At 41.0% G+C, this 17672-nt stretch overlaps 1 protein-coding gene across 1 annotated transcript in view; it reads right to left on the bottom strand.

The window, feature by feature from the left end:
• Positions 1-11232: 11232 nt before the first annotated feature.
• Positions 11233-17672, bottom strand: part of Hat1 (histone acetyltransferase 1) — a 46671-nt gene continuing 40231 nt past the window's right edge. Inside the window, exons 10-11 of the mRNA XM_052182685.1 lie at positions 13947-14063; positions 11233-11579 (exon numbers count right to left, since the gene is read on the bottom strand). Coding sequence (XP_052038645.1) covers positions 11412-11579; positions 13947-14063 — 285 coding nt within the window. The 3' untranslated portion in view covers positions 11233-11411. The remainder of the gene's footprint in view (positions 11580-13946; positions 14064-17672) is intronic.

Raw genomic sequence — 17672 nt, 5'->3', positions numbered from 1 at the left:
GTGGGGGGAGGGGGGTCTATGTATGGAGGCCAGAGGTCAATGCTGCATGTCTTTCTCTTTCAGTCTCCACCCTATTTTTTTTTTTTTTTGAGACAAGGTTTCTTACCAAACCTGGAGCTCATTATACAGCTAGACTGGCTGCCTAGGCATCTGCTGCCCCCACCAGTGGTAGGTTATAGATGGGCATCATGATGAACAGGCCAGGGTAGATGGGCACCACTGGTGCTTTAGATCCAAACTCAGGTCTTAGGATGAAGGCACTGTACGTAGGCCATTGGTGAGCTGACACATCTCTCCAGGCCCTGATTTTAATTTCAACCATTATATATGTTTATCTTATGTTTATGAATGTTTTGCCTGATTGTATGTCTGTGTACCAATTGTGTTCCTGGTTCCCATGGAGGTTGTGAACCACCATATTGGCATTGGGAAAAGAACCAGGTCCTTTGAGGGAGCAACCAGTGCTCTTAACTGCTGAACGTCTCTCTGGGCCCCATCCCCATTATTTACATTTTTTAAAAAGATTTATTTATTTATTATATGTAAGTACACTGTATCTGTCTTCAGACACTCCAGAAGAGGGCGTCAGATCTCATTACAGATGGTTGTGAGCCACCATGTGGTCGCTGGGATTTGAACTCGGGACCTTTGGAAGAGCAGTAAGCGCTCTTAAAGCTGAGCCATCTCTCCAGCCCCTACATTTTTAAACTATTTTGCTGGTGCCAGGGATCAGGCCTATGGCCTTATGTGTGCACACTTATGTTAGCACTCTTATCACTGAGTTATATTTGGTATTTCAGACAGGATCTCATTATGTAGCTCGGGCTGGCTTCAGACAAGAGATTCTTTTCACCCAGCCTGTTGGAGTGCTGGGATCAGAGACTGGTACCACTGTGCTTGGGATTCTTAGATACAAAGCCAAAAGATGGTTTTCACAATCGTATTTCAGGAAAAAGTTTTATGGTGTATGCCTGTGCCAGTGTGTGTGTGTGTGTAAACCAGAGGCTGACTCCAGCATCTTCCTCTGTGGTGCTCTGTGGTGTTTTTTTTTAAACAAGCCCTATGCTGAACCCAGAGCTGACTGTTTGACTCTCCAGGCTGGTCATCAAGCCCCTGGATCTACATGTCTCCACCCCTGCTCCCAGCTGCCTACACACCAAGCATTTGTGGCTCCCAAACTCAGGTCCCTGTGCTTTGCATCAAACACCTTACCCACTGAGCCATCGCCAAAGATTACTTGTTAATACCCCCACTTTCATTCTTTGGTGTCAAAATGATTATTTATATGAACTTGTTTTGTGAGGTTTTTTTTTAACCTTGATCTTAAAAAAAAATTACTGGTTTGTGTGTGTGTGTGTGTGTGTGTTTCTTCAAGACATCAGAAGAGGGCACATTCCCTGGAGCTAGATTTGCAGGCAGTTTGTGCAAACTAGGTTTGCAGGCAGTTAGGTCCTCTGGAGGAGCAGCAAAGCAATCTTAACTGCCAAGCCATCTCTACAGCTCCATTCTACCATGATCTTGAAAAAGTTCTTTCTTCTTAGCATCTTTAAAGGATGGTGGTTGCAGTTTCCTGGAACTTGCTGGGCAGCCAGTCTAGAAAGGAACTCCAGGGAAGATAAGAGACCCTGGAAAGGGGTCTGCCTGGGCATCTGCTGCCCCCACCAGTGGTGGGTTATAGATGAGCATCATGATGAACGGGCCACAATAATCTTTTTATGAAAAGACACGTGACATTGCCCTCTGAAATGCACACACATGCATGTGCATATGTGCACATATATATACTGTTCACATAAAAGACTTGATGGGCATGGTGGCACACACCTTTAATCCTACTCGGGGAGCAGAGGCAGACAGATCTCTGTGAGTTCAAGGCTACCTGAGCTGCAATAATTACTTACAGGCCATCTAGGGGTACACAGTGAGGCCCTGTCTAAAAAAACAAAACAAAACAAAACAGACATGTTGACTTGTTTGTGATTACTTGTCTAAAAAAATAAATCAGAAATAAATTTCTCTTTGCATGTTCTTGAAAAACTAAACAGTCCACCTTTTCTCTTTATTTAATATTAAATAAAGATTAATGCACTCTTGCTTTGACACCACATACACCAAAATTCGAACAATATAAAGAAGATAAGCATGATCTCTGTGCACATGACATTCAAATTCATGGAGCATTCTCTATTCGTAGTAGAGGGATGGGGAAAAGAACATGCTCAAAACATTGTATGAAAAAAAAACTTTAAACCAAAAGGAAAAAATTACCAATAAATAAATAAATAATACATAAAGATTTATGCCACACATAATTTGTGGGAAGCCTTAGCTATCCAGGTTTCTGTACTATTAAGTTTTAAATGCACTAGGGATTATGAGCTATAAAGTAAATAATCTTTGAACACACAGTTTAAATTTTTACATTTCTAGGATTTCCCATAATACAAGATTATTTTTTTAAACCTAGACTGTAAAAGGGCTTATTATTAGTTTTATTTCTGTTGCTGTTATAAAATATGACAAAGGCAGCTTAGAGAAGAAAGAATTTCTTTGGGTTTTAGTTCCAGGGGGACTAGAGTCCCTCGTGGTGGGGAAGCTTGGCTGTAAGCAGGCAAGCAGAGTGGCTAGAGCAGAAAGATAGAGGCTCCCATCTTCAACCACCAGGGTGTAGTGAAGAGAGTGAGTAAGGGGAGGCTACTTAATCTCAAAGCCCACCCCCAGGATTTCCTCCGGCAAGGCTGGCGAGAAACTTTCCCAACAGCGCCACCAAGTGGGAATATTGAGTATTCAACCACTCAAGCCTATGGGGCACATTTCTCATTCAAATCAGCACGGGGCAAAGGTATCTCTGTCCCAGTTGTTACTTGTTACTTAGACCCAAGCTAGAGAATCTGGAAAAAGGAGTCTCACCTGAGAAAATACCTCCATTGTATTCCTTGTAGGCCAGTCTGTGGAGACATTTTCTTGATTAATGATTGATGGAGAACAGTCCAGCTCACTGTAGATGAGTGATGCTGTGGACTGGTGGTCCTGGGTGCTATAAGGAAGCCGACTGAGCAAGTCGGGGGGAGCAAGCCAATAAGAAGTACCCCTCTGTGATTTTTGCTTCAATTCCTGCCTACAGGTCCCGTCCCCGAGTTCCTGCCCTGGCTTCCTCTCATGATGGACTACAACTGTAAGCTGAATAGACCATTTCCTCCCTATGCTGCTTTTGATTATGGTATTTATCACAGCAATAGAAGGCAAATTAGGACAAGGGTTATAGGAACATTTGTCACATGTAGACATTGTAAAACTAACTGAACTAAGGCAGTGAGAACTGATACTGGCTACCTACTTGGCTCCCTGGTCAATTAGGGGAAGTTGGTGGCTAGAGACTCCTTCAGCTTCCTACAGCTCATTGTCGAACCCGGGGTCACTCTCTTTTCCCGACCTGTTGTTCAGCTTTGCCCTCTGAATTTCCCCCTGAAAACTTAGCTTTCTGATTTGATTTCAGGTTAATTTCATAACCTTTTTACTCTGTGGCTTGAGAAGAACATTTCCAATCCTACCCTTTAATTTGTCCAATTTTAGGATAAGGAAATGCTTTATTTATTTACATGTTTTAAGCCAAATGAGCAGTTCTTTCCATGAACTAGGAGTGCTGCATAAACATAATCTTTGTGCATTATGGAGGCCTGTCTTAGTACTGGCTGAACCCCTTAAAAATTAAGGTTCAGCAATGAACAACTATATGTTTGGGCAGGTAGTCTCTGGGGGCACTCTTAAAGAACTTGTTGGAGGAATGTCTTGTGTCCTCTACCAGCCGTTTGAGATATCATGTCTATGAGTTATCTAGGAGTACTTCTAGAGAAAATAGATACATTCTCCACATTTCATAAAGAAAGCAATGCCGTGCATGAGGCAGCCATGAGCTGGGTTTCTCTTTGTTATTTGTGCTCATCCTGTAGGACCAAGATGGGGTGCCAGGACAGAAGAGGGGTTGTAGTGACCCATCTGCCCTCTTTAGTTTTCAGGACATTGTCTTCATACTAAAATTCCTATGCCAATGAAGTCCCAGGAACTGCTTCTACTTGAGCATCGCCCCCCCCCCAACAATGGAGTTCATAGAGTTTCAGAATCTAAACAGTTATAGACAGGAGATCAGCAGATAGCTTGTTGCCTTCTCTTGAGCATTCTTCAAGGGAAGGGAAGGAGACCAGAATGGAACCAGACAGGGTGTCTAAGTTAGGGTTCTATTGCTGTGAGGAGACATCATGACCATGGCAACTCTTACAAAGAAAATAATCGGGGCCGGCTTACAGGTTCAGAGGTGTAGTGCATTGTCATCCTGGTGGAAAACAAGGCAGCGTGCAGACATGGTGCCGGAGCAGATGTTGAGAGTGCAACATCTTGATCCACAGGCAGCAAGGACTGTGACACACTGGCCAGACTTAGACTTATAAAGCCTTAAAGCCTACCCCCAGTGACATACTTCCCCCAACAAGGCCACACCTCTTGATAGTATTGCTCCCTGTGGGCTAAGCATTCACACACGAGTCTGTGGGGACGAAACCTTTTCAAACTACCACACAGGTAATTTAACCAAAACGTTGTCCTGAAGGAGTTGGTGCCAGGCACACCAAGAACAGTGTTCCATTTACACTGATTTAAAACTTCAGTTTGCAAATAAGGGAAACTGCATGTGGTGGTTGTGCATCAGCGCTAACAATACCTTGGTCAGAGTTGCCTTGGTCAGAGTTGCCTGCAGAACTATAGGAACACACAAGAGACAAGGCTTTCCCAACCCCATCTCTTCAGACTGCTTAGGTTTAAGCAGAACTGTGCATTGGCTAGAGCTGGGGGTGTACCTCAGATGGTGAAGTACTTGCCTGCCTTGCAAGAACTCTTGGAATGGTAAACCGGACAATGTTGATGCAGGTCTATAATTCCAACATGGCAGAAGGGTCCAACAATCAAGGTCATTCTCCACTACATAGCAAGCTTAAGGCCAGCCTGAGCTACCTGAGATCCCATCATCTCAAACAAACCAACAAAAACCATGCATTTGTCCAATGAAATGTAAATAAAAGTATGAACAATTAGAGTCTTCCAAATTCTCAGTTGATGATTCTTGGGAAAATAGCACTGACTTATATATTTCTGGAGAAAGAAAAAAATCCATTTATAGTAGGGAAGAGTTTCCAGGAAAATTTAGTTATTGATCACTAAACACACAGGAAGTAAAATATTATTTTTCTTAATGTCACTGGAGAGCTGAGAGTCCTGGTCACTAAAGAAAAGACTTTAAGTCATAAGTTCCATTGAGCAATGTCAAATGTAAGGATGTTAAAAATTGTAGCCATCCCTGGCTGACAAGAGCTGAGAAAAATTCAGAACTTAAAAGGCACAGGTTGCAAAAAGTGCACCTGCTGGATCTCCTTCTCCACCTGTGAACATGAGGCGAAAAAGACGCCAAGGTAGATACAACGGCTTCCCTGGGTGTCTCTAAGACATACTTTTTTTGGGGTTTTTTTTTTTTTTTTTTTTTTGGATTTGTTTTTTTTTGAGACAGGGTTTCTCTGTGCAGCCCTGGCTGTCCTGGAACTCACTCTGTAGACCAGGCTGGCCTCGAACTCAGAAATCTGCCTGCCTCTGCCTCCCAGAGTGCTGGGATTATAGTCGTGTGCCACCACCGCCCGGCTCTAAGACATACTTGTAAAAGGAGAGAGTAGAAAATGTTTTCTTGATTTCTTGTTGGAATTTTGTAGAAAGTCCTTTGAGTTTTGTTTTGTTCCCCCCTCTTCCCTCCTCCCCTCCCCGCCCCCGTGTTCACATGTATAGTATGTGCTCTCTTAGAAAACATTGTAAAAGTTGGTGGTAGTGGACGCCTTTAATTCCAGTACTCAAGAGGCAGAAGCAGTGAATTTCTGAGTTTGAGACTAGCCTAGTCTACACAACTAGTTCCAGGACAGCCTGGGCTACACGAACAAACTCTGTCTTGAAGAACAAAAACAAATTTGCAAAATTATAAGAATGCCAAATAGAATTATTAATAAAAATCTCCCGATGTGTTTTCCAGGCAATGACAGTTGGTGAGTTGTTGTCTGTCCATGAAAACCTTTTTTCTGTGCATATTATACTTGTATTTTTCTGCCATGGATTGTTCTCTTTTGCTGATTTATGGTTATTTGTTGCTAAATATCTAAGTAGGTTTGATTTGAAACATAATGGTCCTGTAGGACAGTGTGAGGCAGTTCATTTGGCCGTTAATACAGAGGTTGAATATTTGTGTGCTGTTTTTCAACATTTCCTTACTTAAAAGAATGAAACACTGTAGTTCTTGAGTCACTGACTAGAAAACTTTAGTAAGCAGCACTTGGGCTCTTAAAGCAGGAGGATTAGCAGTTCAAAGCTGGCCTGGGCTATTCTGCAGACCCTGTCTTAGAAAAGGAAAGGGCCTGGGAGCTGCAAGGAGTTTATTAAATAGGTTTTGATAATAGAAAACTAAACCATCCCCCACCCCACCCCCACCCCGGCTCTCACCCTCTCCCGCCTCAAACGCACTGGCTGCAAAACTGAGCAGTATGGCGCACTTAAGACCGGCTCCCTCCCTTGGCTGATTCTGTATTCAAGACCGAGACTGTGGATGCAAACTAGAAAGCATGCCTTGCAAGAACCTCTGTGCGCCCGCCCGGCAGCTTCAGCGTCGGGAGTACCACGTCTAGAGTGTGTTCTCTGCATCTGATGTACAAGCACTCACACTGTCTTTTGCTTGATAAAGAATAAAGGAAGACAAGTGGCAGCTGCCACGGGAGCAGACTGAAAACAAGCCTCGCCACACACCCCAGTCTTCACAAAGGCCGATTCAGAGACGAGGCAGACAAACCGAGCAGCTGAAGACTTCAGCACAGTCACCTGCCCCAATGTTAATTGCACATTTCAAGGACTGTCCAGGTGACCTGAGGATTTAACCAGAGCGCCTTTCCAACGGGCCTCTCTTTAAGATGGACAAGAGTGCAGATGAAGAACTGGAGATAGCGCCCAAGGTCACCGACCGCAGCTCTAACCCCACCTAATCCCAAGGAGTCCCCAGGGGCCAGGAAGACAGCCTGCCTCAGGAAAGAAGCTAAGACTGTGATGAAACGGGAGGGTGCTTTATCCTTTTAACAGTATTAATTCTTACTTTTGTTAGTCTATGAAGTAAAGGGTTTCATTGTGACTGTTGCGTACATATACTTTACACACAGTGTTCCCATTATCCTCTCCTTCGGTCCCCACTGGCCTCTCCATCTTTCAGTCGTTTTTCCCTATATTTTCATGTCGTGTGTATACTGTTGAATCTAGGTTCCATATATGAGAAAATATGTATTTATCTTTCTTTCCTCCCTTAACCTCTCTTGTTCCTTCCTTTAGACCCTTCCTATCACATGTAAATATATATTATATATATTGCATATATAAAATCTAGATGAAACATGCAATATTTGCCTTCCTGAGCCTGTCTTACTTCATCCAGCATGGTGATCTTTAGTTCCATCCATTTCTTCAGAAATGAACCCATTTTATTTTTCTTTATGGCTGAATAAAGCTCCACTGTATCTACCATGACAGATTCATCTGTCTAAAACTGGGCATGCAGGCTGGTTCTGCATCTCGGCTATAGTACTCCTTGCCTTCTATCTTACATGTTCATCAGAGGTAAGTGATTCCATTTCATCTCTGTTGCTTTCTATTCCTCCAGTGTCCATGAAAAGCTGTCAAAATAGATTAACTTTCAGAGATCTACCTGCACCATTCATGTCTACCGCTTATAGTACCAAAGTGCCAAAAATGGGAACAACTTTTAATTTTTTTAATTAAATTTTTATTTTTAAATTTTTATGTGTATGGATGCTTTGATTATATGTCTGTGCACCACATGTATGCCTGCTGCCAAGGACGCCAGAAGAGAGCATCAGATCCCCTGGAACTAGAGTTAAAGATTGTCTCGAACCCTGTGTGTGTGCGCTCAGGTCCATGATTGAGCTCAGTTTGTCAGGCTCCAGCCAAGCAGTTTTACCCACCATCTCACCAGCCTACAATTTTTCTTTAGTAGAAAAAAATTCCCATCAAAATGTTTGCCCCCTAAAGTACGTAATAAACTGATTCCTTTGAGAAGCAAAGAAAATTATCATTATTGCTAGTATTATTTGTTTTGGGTGTTAATGAATTTTTTTAAGACAGGGTGTTTTTTCTGTTTTTGTTTTTTTTTCGAGACAGGGTTTCTCTGTGTAGTCCTGGCTGTCCTGGAACTCACTCTGTAGACCAGGCTGGCCTCGAACTCAGAAATCCGCCTGCCCCTGCCTCCCAAGTGCTGGGATTAAAGGGTGCGCCACTACCACCCGGTGAGACAGGGTCTTAAAAAAAGACCCTGGAACTGTGTAGACCAAGCTGGCTGTAAGCTCACAAAGGCATCTGCCTGTCTCCCAAAAGCTAGGATTAAAGGAAGGCATCAGCACCCCAGGCTGCTGTTAATGAGTTTCTTTACTCTCTCTTGGTGGATTCTGCTGTTTGTGGGAGTCTGTGTACATACTTAGTGTTGTACACCCTCACTTAAAGGCTCGACTTATTTACTTCAGAAAAGCTTTAGACTTTTCCTGTGGCCTGTATTTTTTTTTTCCTTTGAGAGTCATATAGAGATCAGAATCCTAACTGAAGAATGTGTTAAGACTTGAACTAATCTTTATGTGTGGTGGTATACATATAATACATGTCCAGGAAGTGTGTTAATACTTGAACTAATCTTTATGTGTGGTGGTATACATATAATACATGTTCAGGAAGCAGAAGCAGGCTGAGCTCTGTGACTTTAGGGATAGCCAGGGGTACCTAGTGAGACCTATCTCAAAACAATGTTTTCTGTGATCTATTTTTTTTCCAACTTTTTTTATTGGATATTTTATTTACATTTGAAATGTTTTCCCCTTTCCAGGTCTCCCTTTCAGAACCCCTCTATCCTGTCCCACCAATTAATTATTTTTAAACGGACCCCATATAGTCTCCCAAGGCTTACAGTGAAAAGCGATGATTTCCTATCTTGTAGCTTTCCCAATCTTGACTCAACCACTTAGAACCACGTTTTAAGCTGGGTGTGGTGGTGCACGCCTGTAATCCCAGCACTTGGGAGGCAGAGGCAGGCGGATTTCTGAGTTCGAGGCCAGCCTGGTCTACAGAGTGAGTTCCAGGACAGCCAGGGCTACAACCTCGTCATTTTAGTTACTGCACCGATCCGGGCCACTGTTGTTTAAAGTGTCTGCACTTTGGCTTTCTGGCACTCTTCCCCCCCCCCCCCCCCAGTTCTGATTTCCTATTCCAGTTTAGACCGGTTTCATTCTCAGACATGCCACGCAGATGTTTCTTTTTATTGGAATCAGATGTTTTGCTTTTTTTTTTTTTTTTTCTCACACTTGAGTGTTAAGCTATTTTCAGCACTGGGGATTGAAGCAAGAACCCTGTACTTAATAGGTAAGTGTTCTCCCTGTGAGTGACACCCACCCCACCCTGTTAGTCCTTTGTGTTCTTTGATCTGGCTTTCATGCTGCTATAAATCGCTGAATAACATTGACACAGGTAAGTTTTTCTGGGCTCTTAGATTTCTAAGACCCACTTTTTCTCTCTCTCTCTGACTTTACTGGTAATTTAAATCCAGGTTTATAGACTTGAAATAATTTTGCATCTTAGAAAATTCTGTCCTGCTGTCTTTTTAACATGCAATGTGGTTTAGTCCCATGTTAACTGTATTTTTTACCAATAGAAATTTAGGATATTTCATTTTGTACTCTATGCTATCAATACTTTTTAGAAATTTTTGATTTATGTATATGGGTGGTTTTGCCTGCATGTCTGTCTGTGAACTATACGCCTGCCTTGTGCCCACTGAGATCAGAAGAGGGCGTCAGATCCCCTGGAACTGGAGTCCTCTGTAAGCAGTTAAGTGTTCTTCACTGCACCTCTCCAGACCCTTGCACCTGTTTGGTTTTTTTTTTAAATGCCTGGTTTACTGACACATATAACAGAAGGTTTTCCCTTGTCATGGTTCTATATAAAGCAGTTTATTTTACTCTACTTCATTATAAATGACTATTAAATAACAATCTGTCATTACATAACTTCTTGATGTATCTCAACATCATGGTAACCCTATAGAAAATACACATTCATATTACAGTGTGGTTCCTTACTGTGTGACATGTAACATTTGTTCCATACTGTTTGCTATGTAGCCTAGACTTCAAGACCTTCCTACATCTGCCTCCTGAGTGCTTCTGAGGTAGGTGCCATGTCCTGGGTTCAAATTGTATAATATATTATATGCTAAATTACTTATATTTTATGCTAATATCCATCTTCAGTTACTATTTGATAGAAACATTTAGGTTTTAGGCTCCTCTAGTCTCTGTCTTCTCTTACTCACATACCCCAAACAAGCAGGTAAGATAGGCAGGATATAAATATCCTTTATTTAAATAAAGTAATAAATACGCTTTATTTAAAGCATAGCCATTGAATTTCTAATTTAGATAAACCATGCAAGGGAACCAGCAGAAGTGGAAAGAGGACCAACAAAAATGAACCACACATGGAAATACTATGAAGAAATCCATTTCTTTATAAGCTGCTTTTAAAAACTTAACTGCCAGACAGAAAAATCAAGACTACTAAGATGTCCCCAAAGAAACAGGTTTTAAACATAGGAACACTTTAAACTTTAAAAATGTAATGTGTTTTGTGCTTTAGATATTTATCTATGGGTGTGTGCACAGAGGCCAAAGAAAGGTGCCAAGTGGCCTCTGTCACTCTCAGAATCCTTTGAAGGGGCTCATGATTTACTAGTTAGGCAGGAGGTCAGCAACCTCCAACAATGCTGTTTCTGCTCCCCTCAAAGCTGGGTTTACAGGAGTGTGCTGGATAATCAATTTATTGCCCGGGTGCTGAAGTCTAGGCGGCAGGGTAAGCACTCTTAATCTCTGAGCCCTCTCTCCAGCTTGTTTTTGGTTTTTGAGACAAGTTGTCACATGGAAACCTATGCTGGCCTTGTCCTGCTTCACCCTCGGTGCTTGATTACATGTGTGTACCACCACATACAACTAAAATGCAGTTTTAGTATTACTTAAATATTTATCCTAAAGCCTTAAGCACCACATCATAACCCACCCAATATACCGCAACCAATCATTTCTCACTGTTTATGAAGAAAGCAGTGGGCAGTGGTTATTTCACAAGCCATCTTTTATTAATGCAATATATGTTCATAAACTCTAGACAGTATTTTAAAATATACAATCTCTCAAAAGGAAATATTCCACTAAGGAGAACATAGATAACTTTAGGGTCATCAGGTTTCACAGCACAATGCACAGAAATCTGCAGGTATCCTGGGGACAGTGGCTTCACTCCTGAGCAAGTCGCTCAATGACACGCCGGTAGTCTTCCACCAGCTCCTGAAATCGCTCCTCCAGCTGCTCGTGCTGCACACTTATTTCTATCTGGTTCATCTGATTTGTCAGCTCTTCTGGTCTCAGGCATTTCCTCATCTTGGCAAGATCTCTTTGCTTTTTCTAAGTAGGAAGCAATTATTTTTAGAACAAAAAAAAAAGAAGAAGAAGAAGAAGAAGAAGTAATAGAAGTCTTTAAGTGTTAAAACTCAGTAGCAGCAGGGCTAGAGAAGGTTCAGCAGTTAAAAAGCACTACCTGCTTAGGCAGGGGCCTGAGTTCAAAAACACCCATGACAGCTCACCTGTAACTCCAGTTCATAAACCCAGACACATATACATAAAACAAATTAAGAATAGTAGTGATGCCAGGTAGTAGTGTATGCCTTTAATCCCAGGATGCAGAAGCAGGTGGTTCTCTGAGTTCCGGTCAGCCTGGTCTACAGAGTGAGTTCTGGGATTTGGGGAAGTTTAAGAGACAGTGAGCTAAGAAGCTAAGATTCAATCTCAGATTAACAGTCTGGTTGGAATTTTAGTCTGGTTTAGTCTTTCAAAAGGCAGCAAAACAACTCAAACTACATTAAGCCCATTCTAGAACTAATAAATGTCCCTTAAAGGGAACCCATTTATAATTTCTGACTACCAGGCAAATGTGCTGAATTCATTACTTAAATCTATAACCATACATTCTAAGACAAAGTAGAATAAAGTACCAGATATAAGTGTGTATAAACCATTCACCCACCTAACTGATACAGGCTCTGTTTGGCTGAAGTTGGAGGTATGTAAGAACTATGTTGGCTGGAATTGATATCTACTACCTACTTCTGCCTCGTCCCATGAGCTGGGATTAAAGGCATGTATCACCATGCTTGGCTCAGAGATAAATAAGACTTTATCTCACCCCCTAACCTCACACAAACATAACAAATTTGATGCTCAAATCAAACTGCACTTTAATAGCATGACCTCTACTACCTGAGCTACATCCCTAACCAGACTCTGAACTCTTGACCCACACTGCCTCCACTTCTTAAGTGCTGAAATCATAGGTATGTGCCACTTCTTTATAGCCCTGGCTGTCCTAGAACTTGCTCTGTAGACTAGGCAGGCCTCCAACTCACAGAGATCTGCCTATCTCCACCTCCTGAGTGCTGGCACCACCAGCCAGCTTTGCTGTTCTCTTTTTAAAGTTTGTATCTATGTGAGTATTTGTATTCAAGGATACCCAAGGATAACATTTCCTTAGAAATGTGGTCCATTTCCTTTGAGACAAGAATCTCTCACTAGTCTAGAGCTCACTAATTAAGCTACAATGGCCAGGCATCAAGTCACAGGGATCTTGTCTCCAGATCCCTATGATCTTCTATTATTAAGTACATAGCACCACACTAGCATTTTAATCGTACTTGCAAGGCTTTACTGGATGAACCATTAATATCCTGTACAAATTAAGGTTTTAAAGAATGTGCCAAAACAAAACAAAACAAAACAAAAACAAAAACAAAAAAACAAGAAAAAAAACCTTCTAAATAGATTTTTAGGAAAATGCAAAAAATTCTGACAAATTGAATAAGCAATGTAAAAAGAACAGGATGAACTAAGGATGAATCTGGACATTCAGACTTTTAAAGAGAATATATATATATATGGAAAAAACAACTCTTTAACATCAGTTTTTAAGTAGTAAAAAACATTTATAACTTACATTGGAAAATTAAAGAGTAAAAGTTCTATAAGTAATGGGAAAGACTATTTTCTCTTTTAATCTAACAAAATGATTTGGACTCTTCTGTATCCATCACTGTCTAGCTTTCCTTTCTTACTTCCTTTCTTTTTTTTAAAGAATTATTTATTTTATGTATATGAGTTCACTGCAGCTGTCTTTAGACACATCGGATCCCACTACAGATAGCTGTGAACTGCTGTGTGTGGGTGCTGGGAATTGAACTCAGGACCTCTGAAAGAGCAGTCAGTACTCTCAACCACTGAGCCATCTCTCCAACCCTAGCTTTCCTTTCTTAAACAGTGAATATAATATGGCTAAAGAACAAAATGGTTAAAAGTCTGGAGGGAAGGCTCAGTAGTTAAGAGCGCTGGATGCTACTGAGGACCAAACCCCAGGTGAGCGGCATACAATCTTCTGGTAACTACAGTTCAAGGGACCCAATACCCACTTCTAGCCCCTGTGGGCATCTGCAATCAAGATGTTCATATCCCTCCAACACATATACATAATAAGAAATACATGACTGGTATGGAGAGATTATCAGTGGTAAAAAGCACTTGTTGCTTTTCCAGGGACTCAGATTCAGTTCCCAGCAGCCACATGGCAGCTTTCAACTGCCTGTAATTCCAGTTCCAGGAGATGCTCTATTCTTGTCTCCGCTGGCACCAGGCATGCATACATATGTACACACATACATGCTACGACTCACACATACACATGTCATGCGCACAGCAGGAGACAGCAAAAGCGTTTCAGAGTCTGACCTTGTAAGGGCTGATTAGTCTTCTTTTGATATCCAGTCTGTAGCTTCTGTACTGCTCAGCATCACTCATGTCAGTTACTAGCAGTCGAAGAATTTCATAAACCCGTCTAGTATGTTGCTAAACGAACGAAACAAGAAAAATGTGAATATTTTCATATTACAAAACAAGTTTTTCTGAAAGAACACATAACTTAGTTAATATATGTAATAGACAAAGAATTATGACAACTAGCAAAGGAAAAATAAAAGACCGTCTCTGCTTAAAAAATTAGCCTTGAAGGTAGTAACAAGTGACCGGAGAGTTACAAGACACGATGGTAGACAGCTTAGACTGTGGGAAATGGTTGAAGAGGATTCTTTTGAGAATGGAAAGTAAAATTGTTCTTGCTCAGTCTCTCTCTCTTTCTCCCTCTTTTGAATGCATTCGTGCTTGTGTGTAGCTTGAGATCTAACCTAAGGACTAACATACCTTAGACAAGTGCTCTATCAGTGAGCTATATCCCCAGTCTAAGCTGAATCTGAGAACAAACATAACCTTACAAATGGGAAGGCACTACCTGTAAATTTCTGCACGTGCATAAAACAGAGCAGCTTGTTACTGCTGGAGCATTTTAAAACAAAAGCAACAGAAGGAAGACACTGGAGAAGAGGACATACAGTGGTTAAACATACAGGGTTAAACAACCAGACTCCAGGGCTGGAGAGATGGTTCAGTGGTTAAGAGCACCAACTGCTCTTCCAGAGGCCCTGAGTTCAATTTCCAGCAACTACATGGTGACTCACAACTATCTACAATGGGATCTGATGCTCTCTCCTGGTGCGTCTTAAGACAGCGATAGTGTACTTATAAATAAAATAAATAATTTTAAAAAAATTTACAAAAAAAACCCAGACTTCAACCTAGTTGCTATCAAGTTTTTCAATAGAAGCAAAAGTGATGTACACAAATTTGTGATTTAAGTAAATAAACTTTCTAGCTACATACAAATGGTACAAAATGAGGGTAGAGAAATCAAATTAAGCCACTAGAAGCTGCTCAGTGGTAGACCACTAGCCCAGCAGTTAGTCCTAGGGCAAAGTAAAGAGGGGTGGAGGCAGAGAGAGAGGGAAGAGAGGGGGAAAGGAGGAGTACTCAGGGGAAAGGTAGGGAGGGGGAGTGGAGGGGGAGGGGGAGGGAGAGAGCAATTGCTCACACAATCATTCAATTAAAAAGCTAAGCTGTGAGACTGGGAAAATGACTCTTGCAAAAGAGCTATGATCAATTCCTAGCACCTACATGGAGGCAAAAAACTACCTATAATTCTAGTTTCAGAGAATCTGATGGCCTATTCTGAACTCTGCAAGCTCCTACACACATGCAATACACACATGATCAGGCGCATACACATGCACACAAAAGAAAAATATCTTGAAAAAGCTACACTATTAAATAAGGCAACCTTCTCTTTCCCTTAAAAAAACAAAGCAGTAAACACAATGAAGACACGAACATATACAGCACAAGTAAGAACTTAAGGGGACAAGGACTCTATAGAGATGCACAAGGAGTAAGTCTGGAAACGATGAAATGATTGGATCTTTATAGAGCAGAGAACAAAGGCAGGTGGACATTGATTCAGGTCTAAAGGTTGAGGATTTAAATAGGTTTATCTGCAAACATGTAAGAGGTCCTACTGTGCCTGGGGACAGTTAAAAGTACAGACTGAAAGGCTATGGGTGAAATACTAACCTAGCATTTGGGTTCAATCCCCATATGTCGGAGAAAATGGTTTGAAAGAGAGGGAGGGAGAAAGGGAAGGAGAGAGGCAAAAAGATTGATTGGCAAGTTTTGGTATACTGAAGCCAAAAGAGTAGTGCTCCTTTTCTGTTTGTTACTTCGATTGTGAAGTAGGCTATAGGAAGGCTATTTTAAACTTCCCAGAAGTGTTTTTGAGTGGAGTCTGAAAATCTGAATCCTATCTGGCTAGGGAAACAGAGGAAGTGTGCCCGATAAAGGAATAATATTTATACAGAGATACAGAAGTATTAAGATTTGGCATACGTGAAAAACTGCAAGAAGTTCAGCAAAGCCAAGAGCAAGAGAAGGTTGGAAGAAAGCTGAAATTAGCAAAGTGGCAGATCCAGACACAGTGAGCACAGCAGGCCCTACTTAGCAGTTTCCTTTTTTGGTTAAAACATCAATTGTTAAAAAGTACGTTCATATACACTTTGGAAGCTAAGCTATTAATTACTCAATAAATATAGGTTTAATATAGTAAATAGATATAAATTATTTCTAAATATATATTCTCTATATTAGACAGGAAGCCATTAAAGGGCAAAAGATAGGAAGTTTCAGTTTATTGTATTGTTGAAAGTAATCAGCAGGTTTTGGGCTATGGTTTTAAATGAAGCACAAGGAAAAAAAAATCTAGATTTGAAGGTTTATATTAAATTTCCCAAATAGAAAGAGAAAAAAATGAATAAAAATTAATCTGAAGAAGAGTTACATTTAAGAAGCATCTGAAGGAATGGTAGCTAAAGCAAATGCTGCAATTAGGGTTGAAATAGCGTATGGAAATCCAAGACCTCAAAGCCAAGATGGCCACCAGTGTCCAATGGCTTGACCTTATCAGGAACACTCTAAAGCCATGCATTTTCATAATCCAATTCCTACTCACTCTTTAGTTTTTATTAAGGGCTATCTTGGCAAATTAGTTTTAAAAAGGCCAATTAGAAAAAAAAAGTGCAAATCACTAGACAGTGGTGGTGCATGCCTTTAATTCCAGGACTCAGGAGAGAAAGGCAGGTGGATCTCTGTGAGTTCAAGGCCAGCTGGTCCAGAGAGTTCCTGGACAGCCAGGACTACACAGAGAAACACTGTCTTAGAAGAAAAAGACAAAGAAGGAAATTTCATTAACTTTATTACTTACAATAGAAAATTCACATTAAAATTCATTTGAATGTGGGAAAAACAAAACACCACCCATCCCATGAAATGTCCTCTCATTCATGAATGTGTATTAACATGTATAAAACTGCTTTAACATGCCAAGCTTTCTCCTATCCCTACCTTAAGATTTCTATTACATTAAACTTTAAACAAATATACAGAGCATAAAAAAAATTAGGGCTGGTGAGGTGGCTTGTGCAGTCAAGTATCATTATCTGAATTTTGTAAGAAAGAACCAAACTGAAACCATTTTTAATAAAACTTCCATTTTGAATAGGGGTTAGATAAAGTTTAAGTTCCCAAGACATCCCTGAACTAGCATCCTGTTTGGCAGAAAAAGTCACATGTATAGGTAAGTGACATTCTGGTTGGCAACTTCCCAACCAATGGGAACAGGATAAGTGTACCACAAGACATGTTCTTAAGGAAGTCCCCCTATCACTAAATCCTGATTAGTGGGAAATGTAACTGTAACTTGGCACAGTTGTTGATAGATTCTGGGGTTATAAACTCTGTGAAATTCTGGCTTGGAGGTCTCAGTGAACCTCCTGTGTGTTCTGGGGTTCTAATCTACAATAGCAGCCAGAGTGCAATAAACTTTTGTCATCTGCTTGTGAACATTCAAAGACACAGTCAGCTGCCAAGTCTGCTGCTGTCCCTGACTAGTCAGTTTTTACTACCCAATTCAAATCAAGATCTTGCTTTGTGACTGCTTGTGTTGTTTTGGATTTTGGGATCCCAACAATTTAGTCCCTGAAGCCTATGTGGTAGAAGGAGAAAACCAACTCTAGGGAA

Source organism: Apodemus sylvaticus, chromosome 5, assembly GCF_947179515.1.
Source record: "Apodemus sylvaticus chromosome 5, mApoSyl1.1, whole genome shotgun sequence".
In the NCBI taxonomy this organism is placed as follows: Eukaryota; Metazoa; Chordata; class Mammalia; order Rodentia; family Muridae; genus Apodemus; species Apodemus sylvaticus.
Note: the sequence above shows the minus strand (reverse complement) of the source record. Positions and strands in the feature narration are given on the sequence as shown.